The sequence below is a fragment of the Choloepus didactylus genome, chromosome 5, assembly GCF_015220235.1.
Source record: "Choloepus didactylus isolate mChoDid1 chromosome 5, mChoDid1.pri, whole genome shotgun sequence".
In the NCBI taxonomy this organism is placed as follows: Eukaryota; Metazoa; Chordata; class Mammalia; order Pilosa; family Megalonychidae; genus Choloepus; species Choloepus didactylus.
The window spans coordinates 62,392,834-62,416,870 of NC_051311.1; the positions used below are offsets into that span (position 1 = coordinate 62,392,834).

The window sequence follows — 24,037 nt, forward strand, 5'->3', positions numbered from 1 at the left end:
GTCTCTTGTATGCAACATATTGATGGTTCATTTTTTTTGATCCATTCTGCGAATCTATATCTTTTAATTGGGGAGTTTAATCCATTTACATTCAACGTTAAAACCGTGAAGGCATTTCTTGAATCGGCCATCTTATCCTTTGGTTTATGTTTGCCATATTTTTCCCTCTCTCTATTAATATCCTTTATTGTACCCTTACCGAATCTCTTTAGTACTGAACCTTTCTCCAAGTCTCTCTGTCCTGTCTTTGTTTCTCTGTCTGTAGGGCTCCCTTGAGTATCTCCAGTAGGGCAGGTCTCTTGTTAGCAAATTCTCTCAGCATTTGTTTGTCTGTGAAAAATTTAAGCTCTCCCTCAAATTTGAAGGAGAGCTTTGCTGGATAAAGTATTCTTGGCTGGAAATTTTTCTCACTCAGAATTTTAAATATATCGTGCCACTGCCTTCTCGCCTCCATGGTGGCTGCTGAGTAGTCACTACTTAGTCTTATGCTGTTTCCTTTGTATGTGGTGAATTGCTTTTCTCTTGCTGCTTTCAGAACTTGCTCCTTCTCTTCTGTGTTTGACAGTGTGATCAGTATATGTCTCGGAGTGGGTTTATTTGGATTTATTCTATTTGGAGTTCGCTGAGCATTTATGATTTGTGTATTTATGTTGTTTTGAAGATTTGGGAAGTTTTCCCCAACAATTTCTTTGAATACTCTTCCTAGACCTTTACCCTTTTCTTCCCCTTCTGGGACACCAATGAGTCTTATATTTGGACGTTTCATATTATCTATCATATCCCTGAGGTCCATTTCGAGTTTTTTCAATTTTTTTCCCCATTCTTTCTTTTATGCTTTCATTTTCCATTCTGTCATCTTCCAGGTCACTGATTCGTTGTTCAGCTTCCTCTAGTCTTGTACTATGAGTGTCCAGAATCTTTTTAATTTGGTCAACAGTTTCTTTAATTTCCATAAGATCATCCATTTTTTTATTTAGTCTTGCAATGTCTTCTTTATGCTCTTCCAGAGTCTTCTTGATTTCCTTCATATCCTGTACTATGGTCTCATTGTTCATCTTTAGTTCTTTGAGTAGCTGCTCTAGGTGCTGTGTCTCTTCTGGTCTTTTGATTTCGGTGCTTGGGCTTGGGTTATCCGTATTGTCTGGTTTTTTCGTATGCTTTATAATTTTCTGTTGTTTTTGGCCTCGTGGCATTTGCTGAACTTGATAGGGTTCTTTTAGGGTTTGTAGACCTATTGAAGTCCTTATCTCTAATTTATCAGATCTACAGCTTCGTGGAGTACACTTTCTCTAACTAACCAGCAGGTGGCATCCACGAGCCACCTGTTCTCCACAAGCCAGTTCTCCCCTGCTTAGCCTTTTTGGTGAGTGGGGGAGTGAGTCTTGTGGGGCCCAATTGGTGTACCAAGCTTGCGTGTGTAGTTGGTGTTGCCTGCCCTGTATGTGGGGCGTGTTTCTGGGCAGTCGGGGAGGTGGGGTGGCCCTAACAGTCAAATCTCCCTGATGATCCTAGAGTTTTAAAGCTGCTGCAATAGTCTAATCCTTCAGTTCAGTCCTGCCACAGTTTGTCTCTGCCACTGACCCACAAGTCTTTGGTATTGGCGTATGGCTCCTGAGACTTACAAGTGGGCCCCTCTTCCAGGCCGTGCACCCCGGGTCCTCTGTTGAGGGATGACTGTGCTATGTCACAGGTGAGTGCCGTCCCCCCAGGGCAGTTCTGGGCTGCTGGGCTGTGTAGGGAGGCTCCCAGTCTGCTGAAATGATGGCTGAATGGGGCTTTGTTAATTCACACTGCTCTACCTTCCCAACTCTGGGACAATCAGCTGAGGTTGCAGGGAAGGCTAATGTCCACGCCCAGTTTTGTGGTGTGTGCCTGTTATTTGAAGCACTTCCGTCACACTGGGTTGTCTGGGGCAGCTCTGGGCTATGGGGCTGGCGATGGGCAGGAGTGTTTCCTGTCCACCAGGATGGTGGCTGTGAGCGGACACCCCCCTTTTCTTGGGAAGTTGTGGTGTTTAGTGAATTTTCTCAGCCACTGGATTATTGCCTTTTTCCTCAGAGCTCTCTTAGTTCTGCTCTTGACTTGACGTGCCCAAATTGCAATTCTTTGAAGCTTTCTGTATTGGGCTTCTTAGAGTAATTGTTTTAGAAAAAGAAAAAAGGATTAAAAAACAAAAACAAAAACAAAATAAAAAGGGCCCTCCTCAGAGATCTAATGGGTTATTGAAATGCTAATAGACAAAGCAACCAGGGCCATTAAGGAAAGGTCCACAGGGCAGAGAGATCAGCTTTTCTTCGGGATTTGCATATGCGCCTCAAGGCCTGAGCTCCGCCCTTCCCCTTTCTGTGTTCACCAGAACTCCAAAAATCCTCTGCTTTTATTTTGGAGTTTTACGTGTTATTTTTTTTTTTTTTTCTATTCCTGTCTCCTCTCTGCTGGGCTGGCAGCTCTCAGATTCTCTGGTGTCTGGTCTCAGTCTATCTATGGTTGGAGTATGGATCAGTAGAATGAGTTTCCGAGAAGGGCCACCACTGCAGTTCTCCGTTCTCCTTCCCGGAGCTGGCAGCCCCTCCTCCCACGGGACTGAGCCTGGCAGGGAAGGGCGCGGGTCCCCTGGATGTTTGGTTTTTATAATTGAATCTTAGTACCTTACAGGGGCAAGAGTCTTAGGGACAGGAATGTTTTTGAAGAAAGGAGCACCAGGTGTAAACCACTCTGTGGTAATAGCCCTGGAGCTGAGATTCTAGAGGGGGGTGGAGTATGGGGAGGGGGGAAAAGACTGGGTGGAAATTCTTGGGGCAGTTGTTTTTTTGGTGGTCTTTTGCATATGGCAGTTCTATTTGTAGCAAGATTGTATCATCATTTTGATTTTTATTCTGTAAGCCAAGGAGAAAAATTGGGGGACTTTCCTTTGTAAATTCATAATTTGGGGAGCACAACTTTTCAAGTTTAGGAGAATCGTTGCTTTGCTGAGTACTTGAATTCAACTAAGAAGATTTGTGTAAGGCCTCTTTGGGGATGGGAAGGGTTAAGTTAGGAGTAGTGGGTTCAGACAGGAGGGAAAACTAAAATTAAGTGCCTATTTTTCATTTACATATATAAAAAATGCAGTCTTATGCATTTTACATATTTAACCCATTAATTCTCACAGAAATCCTATGAAGTATTTTCCCAATTTGCGAAGACAGAACAAAGGCTCAGCATTTTAATTATTTTCCTGAACTCATAAAATAATAACTGACAGTCTTGTGATTTGAAACTAGTGTCTCTGAATCCACAGCTCATGCAAATTCTTGTCACAAAAGTATATGTTACCTCATATACTTCTTACACCTCATATGTAATTATTATGGATATTTTATAGTTACCAGTTCCATGTCAAATTTCGTTAACACTTTAAATGGCATATCTTGGGAATGTTTTAAGTAGTTCTTCCAGGTAATATAAAGGCTATGCTGTGTAATTTCCTTTACCTTCTGCCTTAGCATTGAGAGTAAACATGAAGTTACAATCCTGGGAGGACTCAATGAATTTGTAGTGAAATTTTATGGACCACAAGGAAGTAAGTACATGTATTCTTCTATTACAGTCTTTTACTCTAGTTCCTTAATAGACAGTGAGACTAATAAAGATTGATGGTGATGGTGTGTGGAATTTTTGAAAAGTAAGTTTAATTGTAAATTCCAGAACCAGTAAGGAAATCTCGTCTTATAATTACATTTTCTATACCTTTCTCTTTTATCTCTCTGTGACTGTATTAGAATTGTGAGTTCTGGATTTTGTTGCATGGCCACATGGATGGTTTGTGGAAACTTTTTTTTTTTTTTTCTTAGTGGTTGATTTATTTTTGTTTTTGTTTAGGGGGTTGCATGGGGCTAATTGAGATAGTAGGGAAAGGAACATGGTTGTTACTTACAAAATAATTGAATAATGTTTAGTATTTCTTTGCTTATTTTCCAGTTCTGATCTGTTAGTGAAAAGTATCTTAATCTGAATGTAGGGTATCTACTGGTTATAACAGGTCCCTGACACTCAAAGGGATTAATTTATATATAAGGTTTAACTTACACTCAAATTATTTTCCAACGAATTCACAGTTCTAATATTTAACTTTTTAACTTTTATTTCAGCACCATATGAAGGCGGAGTATGGAAAGTTAGAGTGGATCTTCCTGATAAATACCCTTTCAAATCTCCATCTATAGGTATGTGATCTTTCCTTAGAAATTATTGAAATCAAAGAGAAAAAGAAAAAAATAAATAAAGCAATCCTACATTTGGAGGAGGTAATTAATTCCAGAAGTGGTTATTTAATGGAATTTTTCTCTTTTTGGCTTTGGTTAATTAACCAGTGACTTGGGGGCCTTCCATGGTATGATAGAAGATGGATCCTTAAATGTACCCTTTGCTTGATTGTAATGTCTGTGACTCTAGGTTTTTCTCTTTTTCAGGGTCAGATTAAACAAACAACTTTTAAGACCCCCTGACTGTTCAAGCTGTTAGCAGTGAAATAGCAAACAATCTTAAATCTCTTTTTTAAATGCTAGATTGTTAGAATTTATGTTATCTAGTGCCTATTCTAATTCTGTCATTTAAAAAAATCTTCCCTTGATCCTACTTTTTTTTTGTTCATTCCAACTCTGGGTACTTAGATAACCCTTTTCCATTTTGCCCACCCCCAGTGTTTTTGGCCCTTTAAGCAGCAGAAAAAATAGGATAGAAAACTTCACTGGGGTTGTACAAGGGGTACTTTTTCTTAACAGTTGTCTTCCTTCTGCCTTAATTGGTGATATGATTAACCTGTCACCCCCATTAAAGCACTCGGTGACAGTTTCGATATTTTAGTGACAGATACTATAGAGATCTATCTGATTGAAGGTTTGTACCTTTAAATATTTTGGGATTATAGAATGGTGGTAATTTGGCTAACTTAAGCCAGCTTTTCCTACTTCATTCTGTAAATGATTTTAAAATATTGTAAAATATTGATCAATTTAAAGTAAGAACAGTGAAGTAAATTCAGAATATATTAAACATTTTCTGAAGGTCAGTCAGCTGAGCCTCATGTTCAGATATTGCCAGAGTTCAAACAGCTTGCTACTTCTGTGGGATGTCTTGAGGACTCCCCCCACACACACACCCACACACCTACACACAAGGGTTTTTTAAAGAGGTGGACTAAAGACATTCTAAGCTTATGCTTGGATTTCTGTCCCCCAACGTTTCTGTGTAGGGTAAATAATGGAGAAAAGTTACGGATGGTCACCAACTAAATCCCAATCAAATGTAGCAGCCTCTCCCCTGACCTCTAGCCATTTTCAACACTTTAGAGTTTTATGCCATAAAAATACTGCAGAGTGTCTGTAATTCCTTCTTAGGTTGGGGAACTGTTGGTACTCACTTGAAGAAAAAATAGTAATTACCTCTCAAGGTCCCTTAGTCGAATTTTCTAAACTCACTAATTGAGATGATACTTTATGGATCGGAAATTTCTCTATTGCTTCAAGGGCCTCAGTTTTAGAATCGGTTATCAGATGATGAAATACAAAAGGAACTGTGAGGTGTTAGGTCTTTGAGATGATCCCCAACTATTTTCTGACTTAATATCTTGTATAGTCTGGGGGCAACAGTTTTTACCCAGCTCTAGTCCAGGATGGTGGAATGTAGATTTTACCCAGTTTGGGAGGGCTTTTCTGTCATGTTGTGATATCCCCCTAGTCAGTTTATTTATCTCTGCACTTTATGGTATACTGGCGTTTTAAAACCTTTATGTAGTTGAGCAGTGTGATCCTGAAGCCTTTACAAACAGAATGACCAAACCAAATAAATTCATTCAAATATATTTCATAGATGTCTATTTCTTTAAAGACTAAAAATTGGCATGCTATGTCTAGATTTGTTATTCCAGATTTATAGTTAGAAAGGAAACAAAATAGCTTGGTGTCTTAGTTTGCTAATGCTGCACAATGCAAAATACCAGAGACGGATAGGCTTTTATAAAACGGGGATTTATTTCGCTACACAGTTACAGTCTTAAGGCCACAAAGCGTCCAAGGCAACACATCAGCAATCGGGTACCTTCACCGGAGGATGGCCAATGGCATCCGGAAAACCTCTGCTAGCTAGGAAGGCAGCTGGCGTCTGCTCCAAAGCTCTGGCCTCAAAACGGCTTTCTCCCAGGACGTTCCTCTCTAGCAAGCTTGCTCCTCTTCAAAACATCACTCCCAGCTGCACTCAGTTCCTCTCTTTGAGTCAGCTCATTTATATAGCTCCACTGATCAAGGCCCACCCTGAATGGGCAGGGCCATGCCTCCATGGGAACATCCCATCAGAATCACTACCCGCAGCTGGGTGGGGCACATTCCAAGCAAATCTAACCAGCACCAAATGTCTGCCCCGACAGGACTACAAAGATAATGGCATTTGGGGGACACAGTACATTCAAACCGGCACACTTGGTGAAACTAATAGTGAACCTAAAAATGGAATTACATATCCTGTGGAAATATAGTTATTTCTCAAATCTTGTCTTGATATAGTTTTCCAGGTAATAAGATTATTTCATCATAACTTTCAAATTCAAAATATCTAAACTTTAGAGATTATTTATTAATGAACAGGCGTAACAGAAGCCCGTGCATTTTCTTAAATTAATGATGTAATATAAAATTGGTTGGGACAAAAATGACTAGGCTAATTTAACTTCATAATTCCTTTGCCTTTCTGTGTGATTTTAGAACTCGGTAATACCAACAGATATGTATCATATTCTCTTAGGGAAGTAGATCTAGTTGAAATATTTGTATAAATTGCCCTTGTTTCCTCCAAAAGAAGATTGCATAAGAGTTTTAATCATTTGTGTAGAGTGACCATGTTCAGGTTAGTCAACAGTGTAATTACCATTAGGATGTGCTTTAAACATTTTCAGATGTCGTGGCTCCTTAGAATAGACAAGGTTTCCTTTTTGAGTTATAGAGAATATTTATTATTCTCTATATGAATATATATTCATAAACATTTATAATTTGTGTAAAATTATGCACAAGGGCAAGGAGATAAAAATCAACCCAACCTCAATGTTCTTTTTTAATCCTGTCCCTATAGAATCTGGATAGCCATATCTTTCTTCCTGAACCAGATTTTGAGCTCTTCATTATTAAGATATGCACAATTAAATTAAACATCTTTATTGCTTAGTTTTTGAGTTTTAAAATATGTATATACACACTCATTTGGGTTTGATTTTATTTTTAATTGTATTATTTATCTGTATCTAGAGTAGGAATATTCAGGTAAGAAAAATTTAAGAAAAATTAAAATTACCCACAATCCTATCCCTCAATGAGTATCATTATTTACATTTTGGAGTATGTACTTTAAAACATTTTTCTGTACATGTTTAAATGTATATTTAATGTAATTTGACTTACTCTGATTTTTTTCCCCACCCTCATCTTTGGCATACTATACAAATACAGTTTTAGAGACTCATATTTTCAGTAGCTATGTGATTGTATGAGATGTAACTAAAAATGTCTTTTTAAAAACTGTTTAAGTCTCTAAATTAATATTTTCTTCAAAGTAATAACACAGCTACTTAGAATTTTCTTTAGAAAGAGGAGGAATATAAATAGGCATCTTGGGTGGGTCAGAACTTATTTAACAAAATGCCATTGTTTCAATACTTTGAGCTCATCTTTTGGAGTTTTACATTCTCTTTGAATATCACCAGTGGTATCACGTCTTGATGTTTTGAAGCTGGATCTGAGTTTTTGAATTGGCTAAAGGTCATTTAAGCCCAGTGAATAAGATGAATGGCAAAACCAACTGGAGTGTAAAATGCTATATGTTTGTGAAATTGACTTAAGTTTAAGGATTATGATTTTCTTGTAAACTGGCCCTATGTGCACTTTCAAAGAGAAATTATAGAACTCCTTTAAATGGTTGTAACATCATTGAAATATTTGCATAGTTTTTCAGAGAGACTGCTTTGAAATAAATTCTTCTTGAAACTTTGTGTTCTCATTTATTTGAAAATTACTACTTTTATCTTTTTCATTCAGAAACATTCCTAGAGTGCTTAGCAGTGACACTAATTGTTACTGCATATGTAAAGTTAAGAAAGAGTGATTGGCCAGTCGACTGGGTGTCAGAAAGGAGAGATTCTGGCCCTGGTTCTCCTTGACTATAAAACCAGTGCTCATCTTATCTGAACCATTGTTTCATCTTCCATAAAATGAGATTTTGAAATTAAATGAACTCTACATGTTTGATATTGACCCATGTATTTAATACTTGGAGTACATGGTACTCTGCTGAACATTAGGAGGCTGTTGAAAGTCTTTGCTAGTTAGGAGAGAACATGAATAAAATACTGCATATGCTTTAGTGGCAAAGTTCCATTGTTTTGGAAGAGGTGTGAGTCCGCTCCTCAATTTAGGAAGAGAGTATATGGAGTAGACAGGCCTTCATAAGAAAGGTTGTGTTTCCTGTGTTGAAAATATATTCTACAAAGCTTCGGGGATGTGAAGGTGCACATAAGGACTTTAGAAATGTTCTGACCTCCAAAGAAATCCCCAGTCCATGAAGATTTTGTTTTATGAAAAGAATTTGCTACAGAGAGTACCATGTTCCATACTTTCCAAGGTTCATGCTTCAGCCGATACACGTGCTAATTAAGAGAAAGCTTTCACCAAAGAAAGCCCAGACTTGTAATTGCTCTGGAGTGAAATAAAGATTAGTGCACTCATATTTGAAAAAGGGTGATACAGAGCAATTTTTTATAAAATGAAAACCAAAAGCATATGATACAAAATGGTTTCATGTCTAATCCAAGGAATGCAGATTAAAACAGTGTGATAATATATGACTTAACAAATTGGCAAGTTAAACAGTGTTGGCAAATGTATTATGATGTAGACAACTTACCAGTCTGTACTGATCAATAAAGATTTTATTCCTTTGAGAATTCCACTTAAAAAAAATAAAAAATTACACGAAGGAAATACTTAGAGATAACCACTAAGATTAATGTATGAGAATATGTAAATTGCGATCTCATTTATAATACTGAAAGTTGGAAGTAATTTAAATGGCCCAGTGTATAGTAAAGTAGATAAATTATAGTACATTTTAATGGAAAAAATGTTTTACAGTCACTAATCATGTTTTAACACCATTTTTGAAGGAAAATGTTTAATTACATATAGTGTGACTAATTTTTTCAACACAAATTCCAAGTATGAACACCAAAATACATATTTTAAATATTTTATTGTAGTGGCATATATACAACATAAAATTTCCCATTTTAACCCCTTTTAAATATGCAGTTCAGTGGTGAACACCAGATTGTTGACTGGGTTTATCCATGGGAATTAGGTTAAACTATAAAAACATTCTTTTCTATAGTTTCCGTAAGTCTTCTAATAAAAGAAAGACAAAATATTAGCTTCAGGGCTTTTGCCTTATAAAGGTCTTCTAAGTACCTTAAAGTCCTCTTCAAGATATATACTAGTTTCCATCAGATTGCATATACTTAAATACCAGCGTTCAAGGTATAATTAAGAAAGGTGTCATTTTATCTTAGTTCGTAGTGATCATTGACTAGTATATTAGTAGAACTACATTCTGCTAAGTTCAGATGGAACTACAGAGTATTTAGTATCTTTTGTAAGTAACATTAAGACTTGTCTGGGAACCCTATCACCATTTATACATTGTTCTTATAGAAAACTATGTTGAGGCGGGGCAAGATGGCAGACTGGTGAGCTGTATGTTTTAGTTACTCCTCCAGGAAAGTAGGTAGAAAGCCAGGAACTGCGTGGACTGGACACCACAGAGCAATCTGTCTTTGGGCATACTTCATACAACACTCATGAAAACGTGGAACTGCTGAGATCAGCGAAATCTGTAAGTTTTTGCGGCCAGGGGACCCGCGCCCCTCTCTGCCAGGCTCAGTCCCGTGGGAGGAGGGGCTGTCAGCTCCGGGAAGGAGAAGGGAGAACTGCAGTGGCAGCCCTTATCGGAAACTCATTCTACTGATTCAACCTCCAACCATAGATAGACTGAGACCAGACACCAGAGAATCTCAGAGCAGCCAGCCCAGCAGAGAGGAGACAGGCATAGAAAAAAAACAACACGAAAAACTCCAAAATAAAAGCGGAGGATTTTTGGAGTTCTGGTGAACATAGAAAGGGGAAGGGCCCTGAGGCGCATATGCAAATCCCGAAGAAAAGCTGATCTCTCTGCCCTGTGGACCTTTCCTTAATGGCCCTGGTTGCTTTGTCTATTAGCATTTCAATAACCCATTAGATCTCTGAGGAGGGCCCGTTATTTTTTTTTTTTTTTAATCCTTTTTTCTTTTTCTAAAACAGTTACTCTAAGAAGCCCAATACAGAAAGCTTCAAAGACTTGCTATTTGGGCAGGTCAAGTCAAGAGCAGAACTAGGAGAGCTCTGAGATAAAACGCAATAATCCAGTGGCTGAGAAAATTCACTAAACACCACAACTTCCCAAGAAAAGGGGGGTGTCCGCTCACAGCCATCATCCTGGTGGACAGGAAACACTCCTGCCCATCGCCAGCCCCATAGCCCAGAGCTGCCCCAGACAACCCAGTGTGACGGAAGTGCTTCAAATAACAGGCACACACCACAAAACTGGGCGTGGACATTAGCCTTCCCTGCAACCTCAGCTGATTGTCCCAGAGTTGGGAAGGTAGAGCAGTGTGAATTAACAAAGCCCCATTCAGCCATCATTTCAGCAGACTGGGAGCCTCCCTACACAGCCCAGCAGCCCAGAACTGCCCTGGGGGGGACGGCACTCACCTGTGACATAGCACAGTCATCCCTCAACAGAGGACCCGGGGTGCAGGGCCTGGAAGAGGGGCCCACTTGCAAATCTCAGGAGCCATACGCCAATACCAAGGACTTGTGGGTCAGTGGCAGAGACAAACTGTGGCAGGACTGAACTGAAAGATTAGACTATTGCAGCAGCCTTAAAACTCTAGGATCACCAGGGAGATTTGATTGTTAGAGCCACCCCCCCCCCTCCCTGACTGCCCAGAAACACGCCCCATATACAGGGCAGGCAACACCAACTACACACGCAAGCTTGGTACACCAATTGGACCCCACAAGACTCACTCCCCCACTCACCAAAAAGGCTAAGCAGGGGAGAACTGGCTTGTGGAGAACAGGTGGCTCGTGGACGCCACCTGCTGGTTAGTTAGAGAAAGTGTACTCCACGAAGCTGTAGATCTGATAAATTAGAGATAAGAACTTCAATTGGTCTACAAATCCTAAAAGAACCCTATCAAGTTCAGCAAATGCCACGAGGCCAAAAACAACAGAAAATTATAAACCATATGAAAAAACCAGACGATATGGATAACCCAAGCCCAAGCACCGAAATCAAAAGACCAGAAGAGACACAGCACCTAGAGCAGCTACTCAGAACTAAAGATGAACAATGAGACCATAGTACGGGAGATAAAGGAAATCAAGAAGACCCTAGAAGAGCATAAAGAAGACATTGCAAGACTAAATAAAAAAATGGATGATCTTATGGAAATTAAAGAAACTGTTGACCAAACTAAAAAGATTCTGGACACTCATAGTACAAGACTAGAGGAAGTTGAACAACGAATCAGTGACCTGGAAGATGACAGAATGGAAAATGAAAGCATAAAAGAAAGAATGGGGAAAAAAATTGAAAAAATCGAAACGGACCTCAGGGATATGATAGATAATATGAAACGTCCAAATATAAGACTCATTGGTGTCCCAGAAGGGGAAGAAAAGGGTAAAGGTCTAGGAAGAGTATTCAAAGAAATTGTTGGGGAAAACTTCCCAAATCTTCTAAACAACATAAATACACAAATCATAAATGCTCAGCGAACTCCAAATAGAATAAATCCAGATAAACCCACTCCGAGACATATACTGATCACACTATCAAACACAGAAGAGAAGGAGCAAGTTCTGAAAGCAGCAAGAGAGAAGCAATTCACCACATACAAAGGAAACAGCATAAGACTAAGTAGTGACTACTCAGCAGCCACCATGAAGGCGAGAAGGCAGTGGCACGATATATTTAAAATTCTGAGTGAGAAAAATTTCCAGCCAGGAATACTTTATCCAGCAAAGCTCTCCTTCAGATTTGAGGGAGAGCTTAAATTTTTCACAGACAAACAAATGCTGAGAGAATTTGCTAACAAGAGACCTGCCCTACTGGAGATACTCAAGGGAGCCCTACAGACAGAGAAACAAAGACAGGACAGAGAGACTTGGAGAAAGGTTCAGTACTAAAGAGATTCGGTATGGGTACAATAAAGGTTATTAATAGACAGAGGGGAAAAATATGACAAACATAAACCAAAGGATAAGATGGCTGATTCAAGAAATGCCTTCACGGTTATAACGTTGAATGTAAATGGATTAAACTCCCCAATTAAAAGATATAGATTCACAGAATGGATCAAAAAAAATGAACCATCAATATGTTGCATACAAGAGACGCATCTTAGACACAGGGACACAAAGAAACTGAAAGTGAAAGGATGGAAAAAAATATTTCATGCAAGCTACAGCCAAAAGAAAGCAGGTGTAGCAATATTAATCTCAGATAAAATAGACTTCAAATGCAGGGATGTTTTGAGAGACAGAGAAGGCCACTACGTACTAATAAAAGGGGCAATTCAGCAAGAAGAAATAAGAATCGTAAATGTCTATGCACCCAATCAAGGTGCCACAAAATACATGAGAGAAACACTGGCAAAACTAAAGGAAGCAATTGATGTTTCCACAATAATTGTGGGAGACTTCAACACATCACTCTCTCTTATAGATAGATCAACCAGACAGAAGACCAATAAGGAAATTGAAAACCTAAACAATCTGATAAATGAATTAGATTTAACAGACATATACAGGACATTACATCCCAAATCACCAGGATACACATACTTTTCTAGTGCTCATGGAACTTTCTCCAGAATAGATCATATGCTGGGACATAAAACAAGCCTCAATAAATTTAAAAAGATTGAAATTATTCAAAGCACATTCTCTGACCACAATGGAATACAATTAGAAGTCAATAACCATCAGAGACTTAGAAAATTCACAAATACCTGGAGGTTAAACAACACACTCCTAAACAGTCAGTGGGTTAAAGAAGCAATAGCAAGAGAAATTGCTAAATATACAGAGACGAATGAAAATGAGAACACAACATACCAAAACCTATGGGATGCAGCAAAAGCAGTGCTAAGGGGGAAATTTATAGCACTAAACGCATATATTAAAAAGGAAGAAAGAGCCAAAATCAGAGAACTAATGGATCAACTGAAGAAGCTAGAAAATGAACAGCAAACCAATCCTAAACCAAGTACAAGAAAAGAAATAACAAGGATTAAAGCAGAAATAAATGACATAGAGAACAAAAAAACAATAGAGAGGATAAATATCACCAAAAGTTGGTTCTTTGAGAAGATCAACAAGATTGACAAGCCCCTAGCTAGACTGACAAAATCAAAAAGAGAGAAGACCCATATAAACAAAATAATGAATGAAAAAGGTGACATAACTGCAGATCCTGAAGAAATTAAAAAAATTATAAGAGGATACTATGAACAACTGTATGGCAACAAACTGGATAATGTAGAGGAAATGGACAATTTCCTGGAAACATATGAACAACCTAGACTGACCAGAGAAGAAATAGAAGACCTCAACCAACCCATCACAAGCAAAGAGATCCAGTCAGTCATCAAAAATCTTCCCACAAATAAATGCCCAGGGCCAGATGGCTTCACAGGGGAATTCTACCAAACTTTCCAGAAAGAACTGACACCAATCTTACTCAAACTCTTTCAAAACATTGAAGAAAATGGAACACTACCCAACTCATTTTATGAAGCTAACATCAATCTAATACCAAAACCAGGCAAAGATGTTACAAAAAAGGAAAACTACCGGCCAATCTCCCTAATGAATATAGATGCAAAAATCCTCAACAAAATACTTGCAAATCGAATCCAAAGACACATTAAAAAAATCATACACCATGACCAAGTGGGGTTTATTCCAGGCATGCAAGGATGGTTCAACATAAGAAAATCAATCAGTGTATTACAACACATTAACAAGTCAAAAGGGAAAAATCAATTGATCATCTCAGTAGATGCTGAAAAAGCATTTGACAAAATCCAACATCCCTTTTTGATAAAATCACTTCAAAAGGTAGGAATTGAAGGAAACTTCCTCAACATGATAAAGAGCATATATGGAAAACCCACAGCCAGGATAGTACTCAATGCTGAGAGACTGAAAGCCTTCCCTCTAAGATCAGGAACAAGACAAGGATGCCTGCTGTCACCACTGTTATTCAACATTGTGCTGGAAGTGCTAGCCAGGGCAATCCGGCAAGACAAAGAAATAAAAGGCATCCAAATTGGAAAAGAAGAAGTAAAACTGTCATTCTTTGCAGATGATATGATCTTATATCTAGAAAACCCTGAGAAATCGACGATACAGCTACTAGAGCTAATAAACAAATTTAGCAATGTAGCGGGATACAAGGTTAATGCACGTAAGTCAGTAATGTTTCTATATGCTAGAAATGAACAAACTGAAGAGACACTCAAGAAAAAGATACCATTTTCAATAGCAACTAAAAAAATCAAGTACCTAGGAATAAACTTAACCAAAGATGTAAAAGACCTATACAAAGAAAACTACATAACTCTACTAAAAGAAATAGAAGGGGACCTTAAAAGATGGAAAAATATTCCATGTTCATGGATAGGAAGGCTAAATGTCATTAAGATGTCAATTCTACCCAAACTCATCTACAGATTCAATGCAATCCCAATCAAAATTCCAACAACCTACTTTGCAGACTTGGAAAAGCTAGTTATCAAATTTATTTGGAAAGGGAAGATGCCTCGAATTGCTAAAGACACTCTATAAAAGAAAAACGAAGTGGGAGGACTTACACTCCCTGACTTTGAAGCTTATTATAAAGCCACAGTTGCCAAAACAGCATGGTACTGGCACAAAGATAGACATATAGATCAATGGAATCGAATTGAGAATTCAGAGATAGACCCTCAGATCTATGGCCGACTGATCTTTGATAAGGCCCCCAAAGTCACTGAACTGAGTCATAATGGTCTTTTCAACAAATGGGGCTGGGAGAGTTGGATATCCATATCCAAAAGAATGAAAGAGGACCCCTACCTCACCCCCTACACAAAAATTAACTCAAAATGGACCAAAGATCTCAATATAAAAGAAAGTACCATAAAACTCCTAGAAGATAATGTAGGAAAACATCTTCAAGACCTTGTATTAGGCGGCCACTTCCTAGACTTTACACCCAAAGCACAAGCAACAAAAGAGAAAATAGATAAATGGGAACTCCTCAAGCTTAGAAGTTTCTGCACCTCAAAGGAATTTCTCAAAAAGGTAAAGAGGCAGCCAACTCAATGGGAAAAAATTTTTGGAAACCATGTATGTGACAAAAGACTGATATCTTGCATATATAAAGAAATCCTACAACTCAATGACAGTAGTACAGTCGGCCCAATTATAAAATGGGCAAAAGATATGAAAAGACAGTTCTCTGAAGAGGAAATACAAATGGCCAAGAAACACATGAAAAAATGTTCAGCTTCACTAGCTATTAGAGAGATGCAAATTAAGACCACAATGAGATACCATCTAACACCGGTTAGAATGGCTGCCATTAAACAAACAGGAAACTACAAATGCTGGAGGGGATGTGGAGAAATTGGAACTCTTATTCATTGTTGGTGGGACTGTATAATGGTTCAGCCACTCTGGAAGTCAGTCTGGCAGTTCCTTAGAAAACTAGATATAGAGCTACCATTCGATCCAGCGATTGCACTTCTCGGTATATACCCGGAAGATCGGAAAGCAGTGACACGAACAGATATCTGCACGCCAATGTTCATAGCAGCATTATTCACAATTGCCAAAAGATGGAAACAACCCAAATGTCCTTCAACAGATGAGTGGATAAATAAAATGTGGTATATACACACGATGGAATACTACGCGGCAGTAAGAAGGAACGATCTCGTGAAACATGACAACATGGATGAACCTTGAAGACATAATGCTAAGCGAAATAAGCCAGGCACAAAAAGAGAAATATTATATGCTACCACTAATGTGAACTTTGAGAAATGTAAAACGAATGGTTTCTAACAAATGGCTTATAATGTAGAATGTAGGGGAAGTAGCAATAGAGAGCAATTAAGGAAGGGGGAACAATAATCCAAGAAGAACAGATAAGCTATTTAACGTTCTGGGGATGCCCAGGAATGACTATGGTCTGTTAATTTCTGATGGATATAGTAGGAGCAAGTTCACAGAAATGTTGCTATATTAGGTAACTTTCTTGGGGTAAAGTAGGAACATGTTGGAAGTTAAGCAGTTATCTTAGGTTAGTTGTCTTTTTCTTACTCCCTTGTTATGGTCTCTTTAAAATGTTCTTTTATTGTATGTTTGTTTTCTTTTTAACTTTTTTTTCATACAGTTGATTTAAAAAAGAAGGGAAAGTTAAAAAAAACAAACAAAAAAAACGATGCAGTGCCCCCTTGAGGAGCCTGTGGAGAATGCAGGGGTATTCGCCTACCCCACCTCCATGGTTGCTAACATGACCACAGACATAGGGGACTGGTGGTTTGATGGGTTGAGCCCTCTACCACAGGTTTTACCCTTGGGAAGACGGTTGTTGCAAAGGAGAGGCTAGGCCTCCCTATGGTTGTGCCTAAGAGCCTCCTCCCGAATGCCTCTTTGTTGCTCAGATGTGGCCCTGTCTCTCTAGCTAAGCCAACCTGAAAGGTGAAATCACTGCCCTCCCCCCTACGTGGGATCAGACACCCAGGGTAGTGAATCTCCCTGGCAACGTGGAATATGACTCCCGGGGAGGAATGTAGACCTGGCATCGTGAGACGGAAAACATCTTCTTGACCGAAAGGGGGACGTGAAAGGAAATGAAATAAGCTTCAGTGGCAGAGAGAATCCAAAAGGAGCCGAGAGGTCACTCTGGTGGGCACTCTTACGCACACTTCAGAGAACCCTTTTTAGGTTCTAAAGAATTGGGGTAGCTGGTAGTGGATACCTGAAACTACCAAACTACAACCCAGAACATGAAGACAGTTGTATAAAAACGTAGCTTATGAGGGGTGACAATGGGATTGGGAAAGCCATAAGGACCACACTCCACTTTTTCTAGTTTATGGATGGATGAGTAGAAAAATAGGGGAAGGAAACAAACAGACAAAGGTACCCAGTGTTCTTTTTTACTTCAATTGCTCTTTTTCACTCTAATTATTATTCTTGTTATTCTTGTGTGTGTGCTAATGAAGGTGTCAGGGATTGTTTTGGGTGATGAATGTACAACTATGTAATGGTACTGTGAACAATCGAAAGTACGATTTGTTTTGTATGACTGCGTGGTATATGAATATATCTCAATAAAATGAAGATTTAAAAAAAAAAAGAAAAAAAAAAAAGAAAACTATGTTGTGAGATCCAGCTAGCTAGTCTAGAAGTTAGCTTTTGAAATACTGCCTATCTGTAAATGGAGGTGGGAGTGGGGAGAATCATCTATCTTTAACTATGGTGGAAGGATCATATTGTTTGGCCACAAAACCACTGCCCACAATCTGTACTCTTAAAGTCCTCTCTCGACTCTTCCATCTTATCAATGAGAAGGGCCCTCTCTTAGTAACAGGCTGTATCCACTACATCTGGATTGCGATTAGATGATACCAAAGCTAAGTGTGTAAGAGGAATGGTTGGTTGAGAACATGATAATGGAGGGACTGCTTAAATGGTTTGCTGAATGTTGATAGAATGACCAGGAAAAAGCCAACCAGCCCACTCTGCAATGGAATTTTTTTTAACATTTTTTATTGCGAACTTTTTATGCCGAAAAGTGATAAATTTCAAAATATAGTTTTACAAGTAGTTATAGAGCAAATTTCAAAGTATAGTATGGGCTACAGTTCCACAATTTCAGGTATTTCCTTCTGACTGTTCTAATACACTAGAAACTAAAAAGAAATATATATATATAATGATTCAGTAGGCATAATCATTTGTTGAATCCTAACTTCTCTGTTGCAACTCCTCCCTCTCATTTGATCATTCTCTCAATCTTCGGGGATATTTGGGCAATGACCATTCTAACTTCTTCGTGTTGAAAAGGGGTATTGACATTATGGAGTAGGGGAATGCAACTGGGTGATGTGCTGGGAGAGACTGGTATGTCTAAGTTGCAGGGCTTATCTGGCATAGGGACAATCTGGAGATTTTTAAGTTTCTAAAAAATAAACTTAATGAATGAAACTTTTATAGTGTTAGGTAGAGCCCTGGATTTTCTTTAGGGTTTTCAGGAATACTGATGGTTGGGGCTTGGCATGCTGTAATATCTGGCTTTGCATAAGAGTAACCTCCAAAATGACCGCTTGACTCTAATTGAAATCTAGCCACTGAAACCTTATTTGGTTATATTTTGTTATATTTCTTTTCCCCCTTTTGGTCAAGAAGGCATTGTCAATCCTACAATACTAGGTCCAGGCTCATCCTTGGGAGTCATGTCCCACGTTGCCAAGGGGACTTCCACCTCTGAAAGTTATGTCCCACTGTATTTCCACAAATAGAGTGAATTCTTAGACTAAGGAAGCAAAATTCCATTGAGATTATCATAAACTTTTCTACTTTCATTATCTTGGGTTTGAATTTAGTTCTTATCTCAAACAGCAGTTGTATAATTACTCCGTGTAGTGATCTGTGTTTTTTGTATTCCAGTAAGAAAGAAAGAAGGTTTTACAACAATCAGATGTAGCCTCCTTCTGAAAGTTATGTCCCACGTAGGGGAGAGGGTAATGACTTTATTTGCAGAATTTCTGCAGTGGAATTTGATGTTAATAGCATATAACAAGAGCTAGCAAACCCATTTGAGTAAACAGAGAGAAAAATGAAAAATTCATGGGCAGTAATGATAGTTATAATACTTTATTGAGCTGTACCAATGGCCTTTAAAATTAGGTAGTCATCTAAATAAGATGGTTTAGGTCATCCTGTTCCAAGGGAAACGAGACTAGATAACCTGTCAAAGTCCCTTCTGAATTTCCACATCTGCAGTAGGTTCTTAATTAAGAGATATTTCAATAATCAGTGTACCATTGTTTTTTATTTGAGCCAGTGTATTTCACTGTGGCCAGAAGTTATCTCACACTGTTTTTGGAATGGAGTTTTTTAGTGCAGTATGACTAAACTAACTAGAACTTAAAATTTTTTTCCATTTTATCTTCTAATTTGTATCTTCCTAGATAAAAATTCTACTCCCACAGGAACTAGTGTGAGTAACTTAAGTCAGCAGTGTTTAATAAGAGATGGACCAGGATTTGGAGTAGAGAAGAGCTTGTCATTCGTGGGAGGTTTTGGGTTAGTAATTTAACAAAGACCTATTTGGACCACTGTATTTCCACAAATAGAGTGAATTCTTAGACTAAGGAAGCAAAATGCCATTGAGATCACCATAAACTTTTCTACTTTCATTATCTTGGGTTTGAATTTAGTTCTTGTCTCACACAGTTGTATAGTTACTCTCTGTAGTGATCTGTATTTTTTGTATTCCAGTAAGAAAGAAAGAAGGTTTTACAACAATCAGATGTAGCCTCCTTCGCTACACTGTTGATACCTCCTTTCAATATGAACAAGTTAGGGTGCTCACTGCCTAGACACCTCTGAAGATGGAGAAAGAGATTAAGTGAGGGATGGTGTAGCAACAAACAAGATAATATTTAATAAAGGTTTATGAATACTGAAACTTTATATGATATACATATTTTTAGATGCTGGGTTGTTGGAATAGCTGGAAGGAGGTAAATGACATGGTGGAACTGTAACCTATAATATTCTTTGGAATTTGTTCTGTAGCTACTTGTTGAATTGTGCTTTGAAAGTCTTCACCTTTATATACCCTATATTTCATAATAAAGAAAAAACTGAAACTGTGGAACTGTAACCCATAACAGTTTTTGAAATTACCTATATAACTGCTTGTTGAGCTGTACATCAAAAGTTAACACCTTTCTGTATGTATGTTATATTTTACAATAATAGAAATAGCTGAATTTGTGGAACTGTGACCATGACATTCTTTGAAATTTGCTCTGTAGCTACTTGTTAAATCGTACTTTGAAAGGTATCACTGTTATGTATGTATGTTAAAGTTCACAATAACAAATGCATTAAAAAATAATGTTTCGGTAGGAAAGTTTTGTAAAAAATTTGAGATAATGCTCTGAGAATGTAATCTATTTTTAGAGTATCTTTTTACTGGGGTTTGAAAATGAAATTTTTCAGGACAGATTTTAAAAAATTATGTCTGTCAAGTAAGGCAGAACCTCCTTTATCAGGGAATGGTGTATGTCCCGTATAATTTCTTGCTATCAGTTCCATATTTTATTGGATACCTACCGGATGCCAGGCATTATTCTAGGTGCTAGGGCTCTAGAAATGAACAGATTGCTCTCTTGATATTCATGTTCTTTGGGGGGGGGGGGGGTTGATAAAACAAAATTTAAATGTTCAGTAAGCTCTATGCAGAGAATTTATGTGATGGGATTGGCAGGATAGCTACTCTAGATTACTTTCTCTATGAGAAAGTAAATTTAAACTGAGACTTAAATAACTAAAATAAATAAAAGAATCCAGCCCTGATCCTCCAAGTTCAGGGGTAAAAGCCTTCCAGTCTGAAGGAATTTTGAGTACAAAGGCCCCCAGGAGAAAGGAGCTTAGCGTGTTCAAGGAGGAGAAATAGGGCTGGTGAGTGTAGGTGAAGAGAGAGTAAGAGATAGGGTCTAAGTGATAGGCAGGGGTCAGGTCGTGTAGAGCTCTGTAGGCTGGCTTACAGAGTTGAATTTTATTTTAAGTGTAATGGGAAAAAAAAAATAAGCAGGGATGGAGAACCGATCTTTTTTTTTTTTTTTTTTTTTTTAATCTTCTGCTGTGGTGGGGGAAGGAAGGACAGCAGGGGTAGAAGCAATGTGACTGGTTATAAAGCTATTGCAAGCAAGAGATACTTGGAAGTTTGGACCAGGCCGCTGAGGTTGAAACACCCTGGGGTAGATATACATTGCTCTGAAATTTGGCTATATTAAGGAAAGCATACAAATGGAGATTGGTTCCCAAAGGAAGATATAAAGTCAGAAAGATCTTGTTTTTTAATTTTTTAAATGGATGAATCTAAAGGATGTTTATATGCTCATTGTAAGGAATGGTCTAGAAAACCAGGAGTGCTTGGTAATGCTGGAGGGCAGGAGGATGGCTGAAGAAGCAGTGCCATTGAGAAGGAAGGGAGGGAGAAAGTCAGAACACAAATGGAGGACTGGTGTCTGAGAAGAGTATGAACATTTGAATTTGAGTCCACTAATGAGGCAGGAGAAATGAGTGTGTATACAGGGAGAATTTTAGAAATGGTCATGGGAAATGAGGGATCCTGCTAGTTGGCTCCCATTTTCTCAAAGTGGTTAAGGCTATTAACTGAAACTTGAGAACTAGGAAGAGGAATGAGGGAGGTTTGCAGAGTAATGGTAAAATGCAAAAGCTATTGGAGATTGGGAGAGCAAGGTACCAGAGAAATAAGAGAGAAGGCTATAGGTGGTGTTGAGCCCACGAAAAGTTATTGAGCATATTTCAACAAGCTGGCATGTATTTGTCTACTTAATGTCTCTCTTCCCTGCCAGTTGCAGGAGATGTGAAGTCCACGAAGGCAATTCCTGGGTATGTTTTGCTAACAATCCTGCAACCCCTCCCCCCAAGACTCAGGGCCTGGAACATCGTCTATTCCATAGGAGATATGCAACAAATATTTCTTGAGTGAATGAATGAATGAATGCCTACTTGGTGAAACCCCCAAGTCCAAGTATAGAGAATGTGAATGAGTGGGTTCCTCCAGAGTTGTGGATTTGCTGAATGGGCATTTTGGATGGGGAGAGGGTAAGGAATTTGCAGAGGATTTCTAGAGAGTGATGATGGTGATGACCCTTAAATATCAAATTGGGTAGGAGAGGGGGTGAAGATAAGAGGGCTGGTAGGTGGGAATACAATGGGAGGGTCAGCGGATTAGAGTTGGCATGTTTAAGAATTGTTCATGGGTGGGAAACTCTTTGGCAAGCCAACTGAAAGAATAGGAGACTGTGATGAGAGAAGGAATGTCTGAATTTGTGATTCTGAAGGTGGAGCTGTGTTTAGCAATGACAAGGTTCCAGGTATGTACTGGGAAGTGTGAAGTGAAATAAAATAGAGGAAAAGTCCTGGAGGAGAAGTAAGAACTGAGAGACCAGGGTGTTAGGAGTGTGATCTCTGTGGGCGATAATGTCCCTAAAAATGACAGGAGTTGGGGTAGAGAGAGAGACTTGGGGGCCAGGTGCTGAAGTTCTCAGTGAGGGAAGAAGCCAATGGTCAAATTGGCCCTATTAATACGAAAACCTATCGGTGGTCTTAATATCTAAATTCACTGAACTTCATCTTGTTAGCCAAACAAAAATAGTATGTTAGCTCCCCTCCTCCAGGCCACCTTCAAGGGTACTCTTGCCTTTGCATATGCTTATTTCTACCAGAAGAGTTTTCCTTTTTCTTCTTGAAACTGGCTTGTGTTGGGTTTTTTTTTTTTTCCCAGAGTCTTTCCTAAGCATTTTAATACATTAAATTTATATTAGAATCTAACAAACAATTGGGAGAAATCAAACACTTCCAAACCAGAGTAGAAGCTTTTTTTTTCTCACATTTGTAATTGTTTATTTTTTTAATTCATTTTATTGAGATATATTCACATACCGTGCAGTCATACAAAACAAATCGTACATTCGACTGTTCACAGTACCATCACATAGTTGTGCATTCATCACCAAAATCAATCCCTGACACCTTCATAACTACACACACAAAAATAACAAGAATAATAATTAAAGTGAAAAAGAGCAATTAAAGTAAAAAGGAACACTGGGTGCCTTTGTTTGTTTGTTTGTTTGTTTCCTCCTCCCATTTTTCTACTCATCCATCCATAAACTAGACAAAGGGGAATGTGGTCCATATGGCTTTCCCAATCCCATTGTCACCCCTCATAAGCTACATTTTTATACAATTGTCTTCAAGATTCATGGGTTCTGGGTTGTAGTTTGATAGTTTCAGGTATCTACCGCCAGCTACCCCAATTCATTAGAACCTAAAAAGAGTTGTCTATATTGTGCGTCATAAGAGTGCCCACCAGAGTGACCTCTCGGCTCCTTTTGGAATCTCTCTGCCACTGAAGCTTATTTCGTTTCCTTTTGTATCTCCTTTTTGATCAACAAGATGTTCTCCATCCCACGATGCTGGGTTTATGTTGTTTTTAATTCTGCCTTTGGCAATTGATTATTATATAATCTTTCTAAACTTGCTGTTTAGGTTAGTTCCTACTTCAACTATAATGCATGACTGATCTCTAGCTTTTGAGCTGGTTATTAATTCTGATATCTGTTTGGCATTAACTCCATTTCTTCTACTTTAGGATTTGGTGTCATAATGAAAACATGTATTCTTGGCTTCTTTTTTTCTTTAAACTGAAATTCTAAAAATAATGAGTTCTTAGTTCCCTTTGAAACATGCATTCACACAGTTTAAGATTTGCTTATATTCCTGGTGTTGGTAGAAACCGTATTACTAGAAGGAACTTTAGAAATCATGTGGTCCTGTCACCTCATTTTAAAGATGTAGAATATGAGACCCAGAGAGACTGAGATATATCACTGCTAACTACTTGCAGAGTCTGCTTTCTGGCTTCCAGTCTAGAGTGTTTCCCATTTTATCAAATGTAGTCAGAGCAGTCTTTTTTAATAATAAATATTAGAGTGACTAATAAACATTTCCAGTGTGATGGGGTTATAGGAAATTCAATAGCCTGTAACCAAAGTATCCTTGTATACATACACTTGACAATTCCTATGGAG

At 38.3% G+C, this 24,037-nt stretch overlaps 1 protein-coding gene across 4 annotated transcripts in view; it reads left to right on the forward strand.

Moving 5' to 3' along the window:
- UBE2H (ubiquitin conjugating enzyme E2 H) overlaps positions 1-24,037 on the forward strand; it is a 123,705-nt gene that overhangs the window by 68,145 nt on the left and 31,523 nt on the right. For all 4 annotated transcript variants that reach the window (XM_037836169.1, XM_037836167.1, XM_037836168.1 and 1 more), the window contains exons 2-3: positions 3,486-3,562; positions 4,131-4,205. Coding sequence is in view for 3 of the 4 variants with exons in the window: in XM_037836167.1 (XP_037692095.1) it covers positions 3,486-3,562; positions 4,131-4,205 (152 nt within the window). In the remaining variant the exon portion in view is untranslated. The remainder of the gene's footprint in view (positions 1-3,485; positions 3,563-4,130; positions 4,206-24,037) is intronic.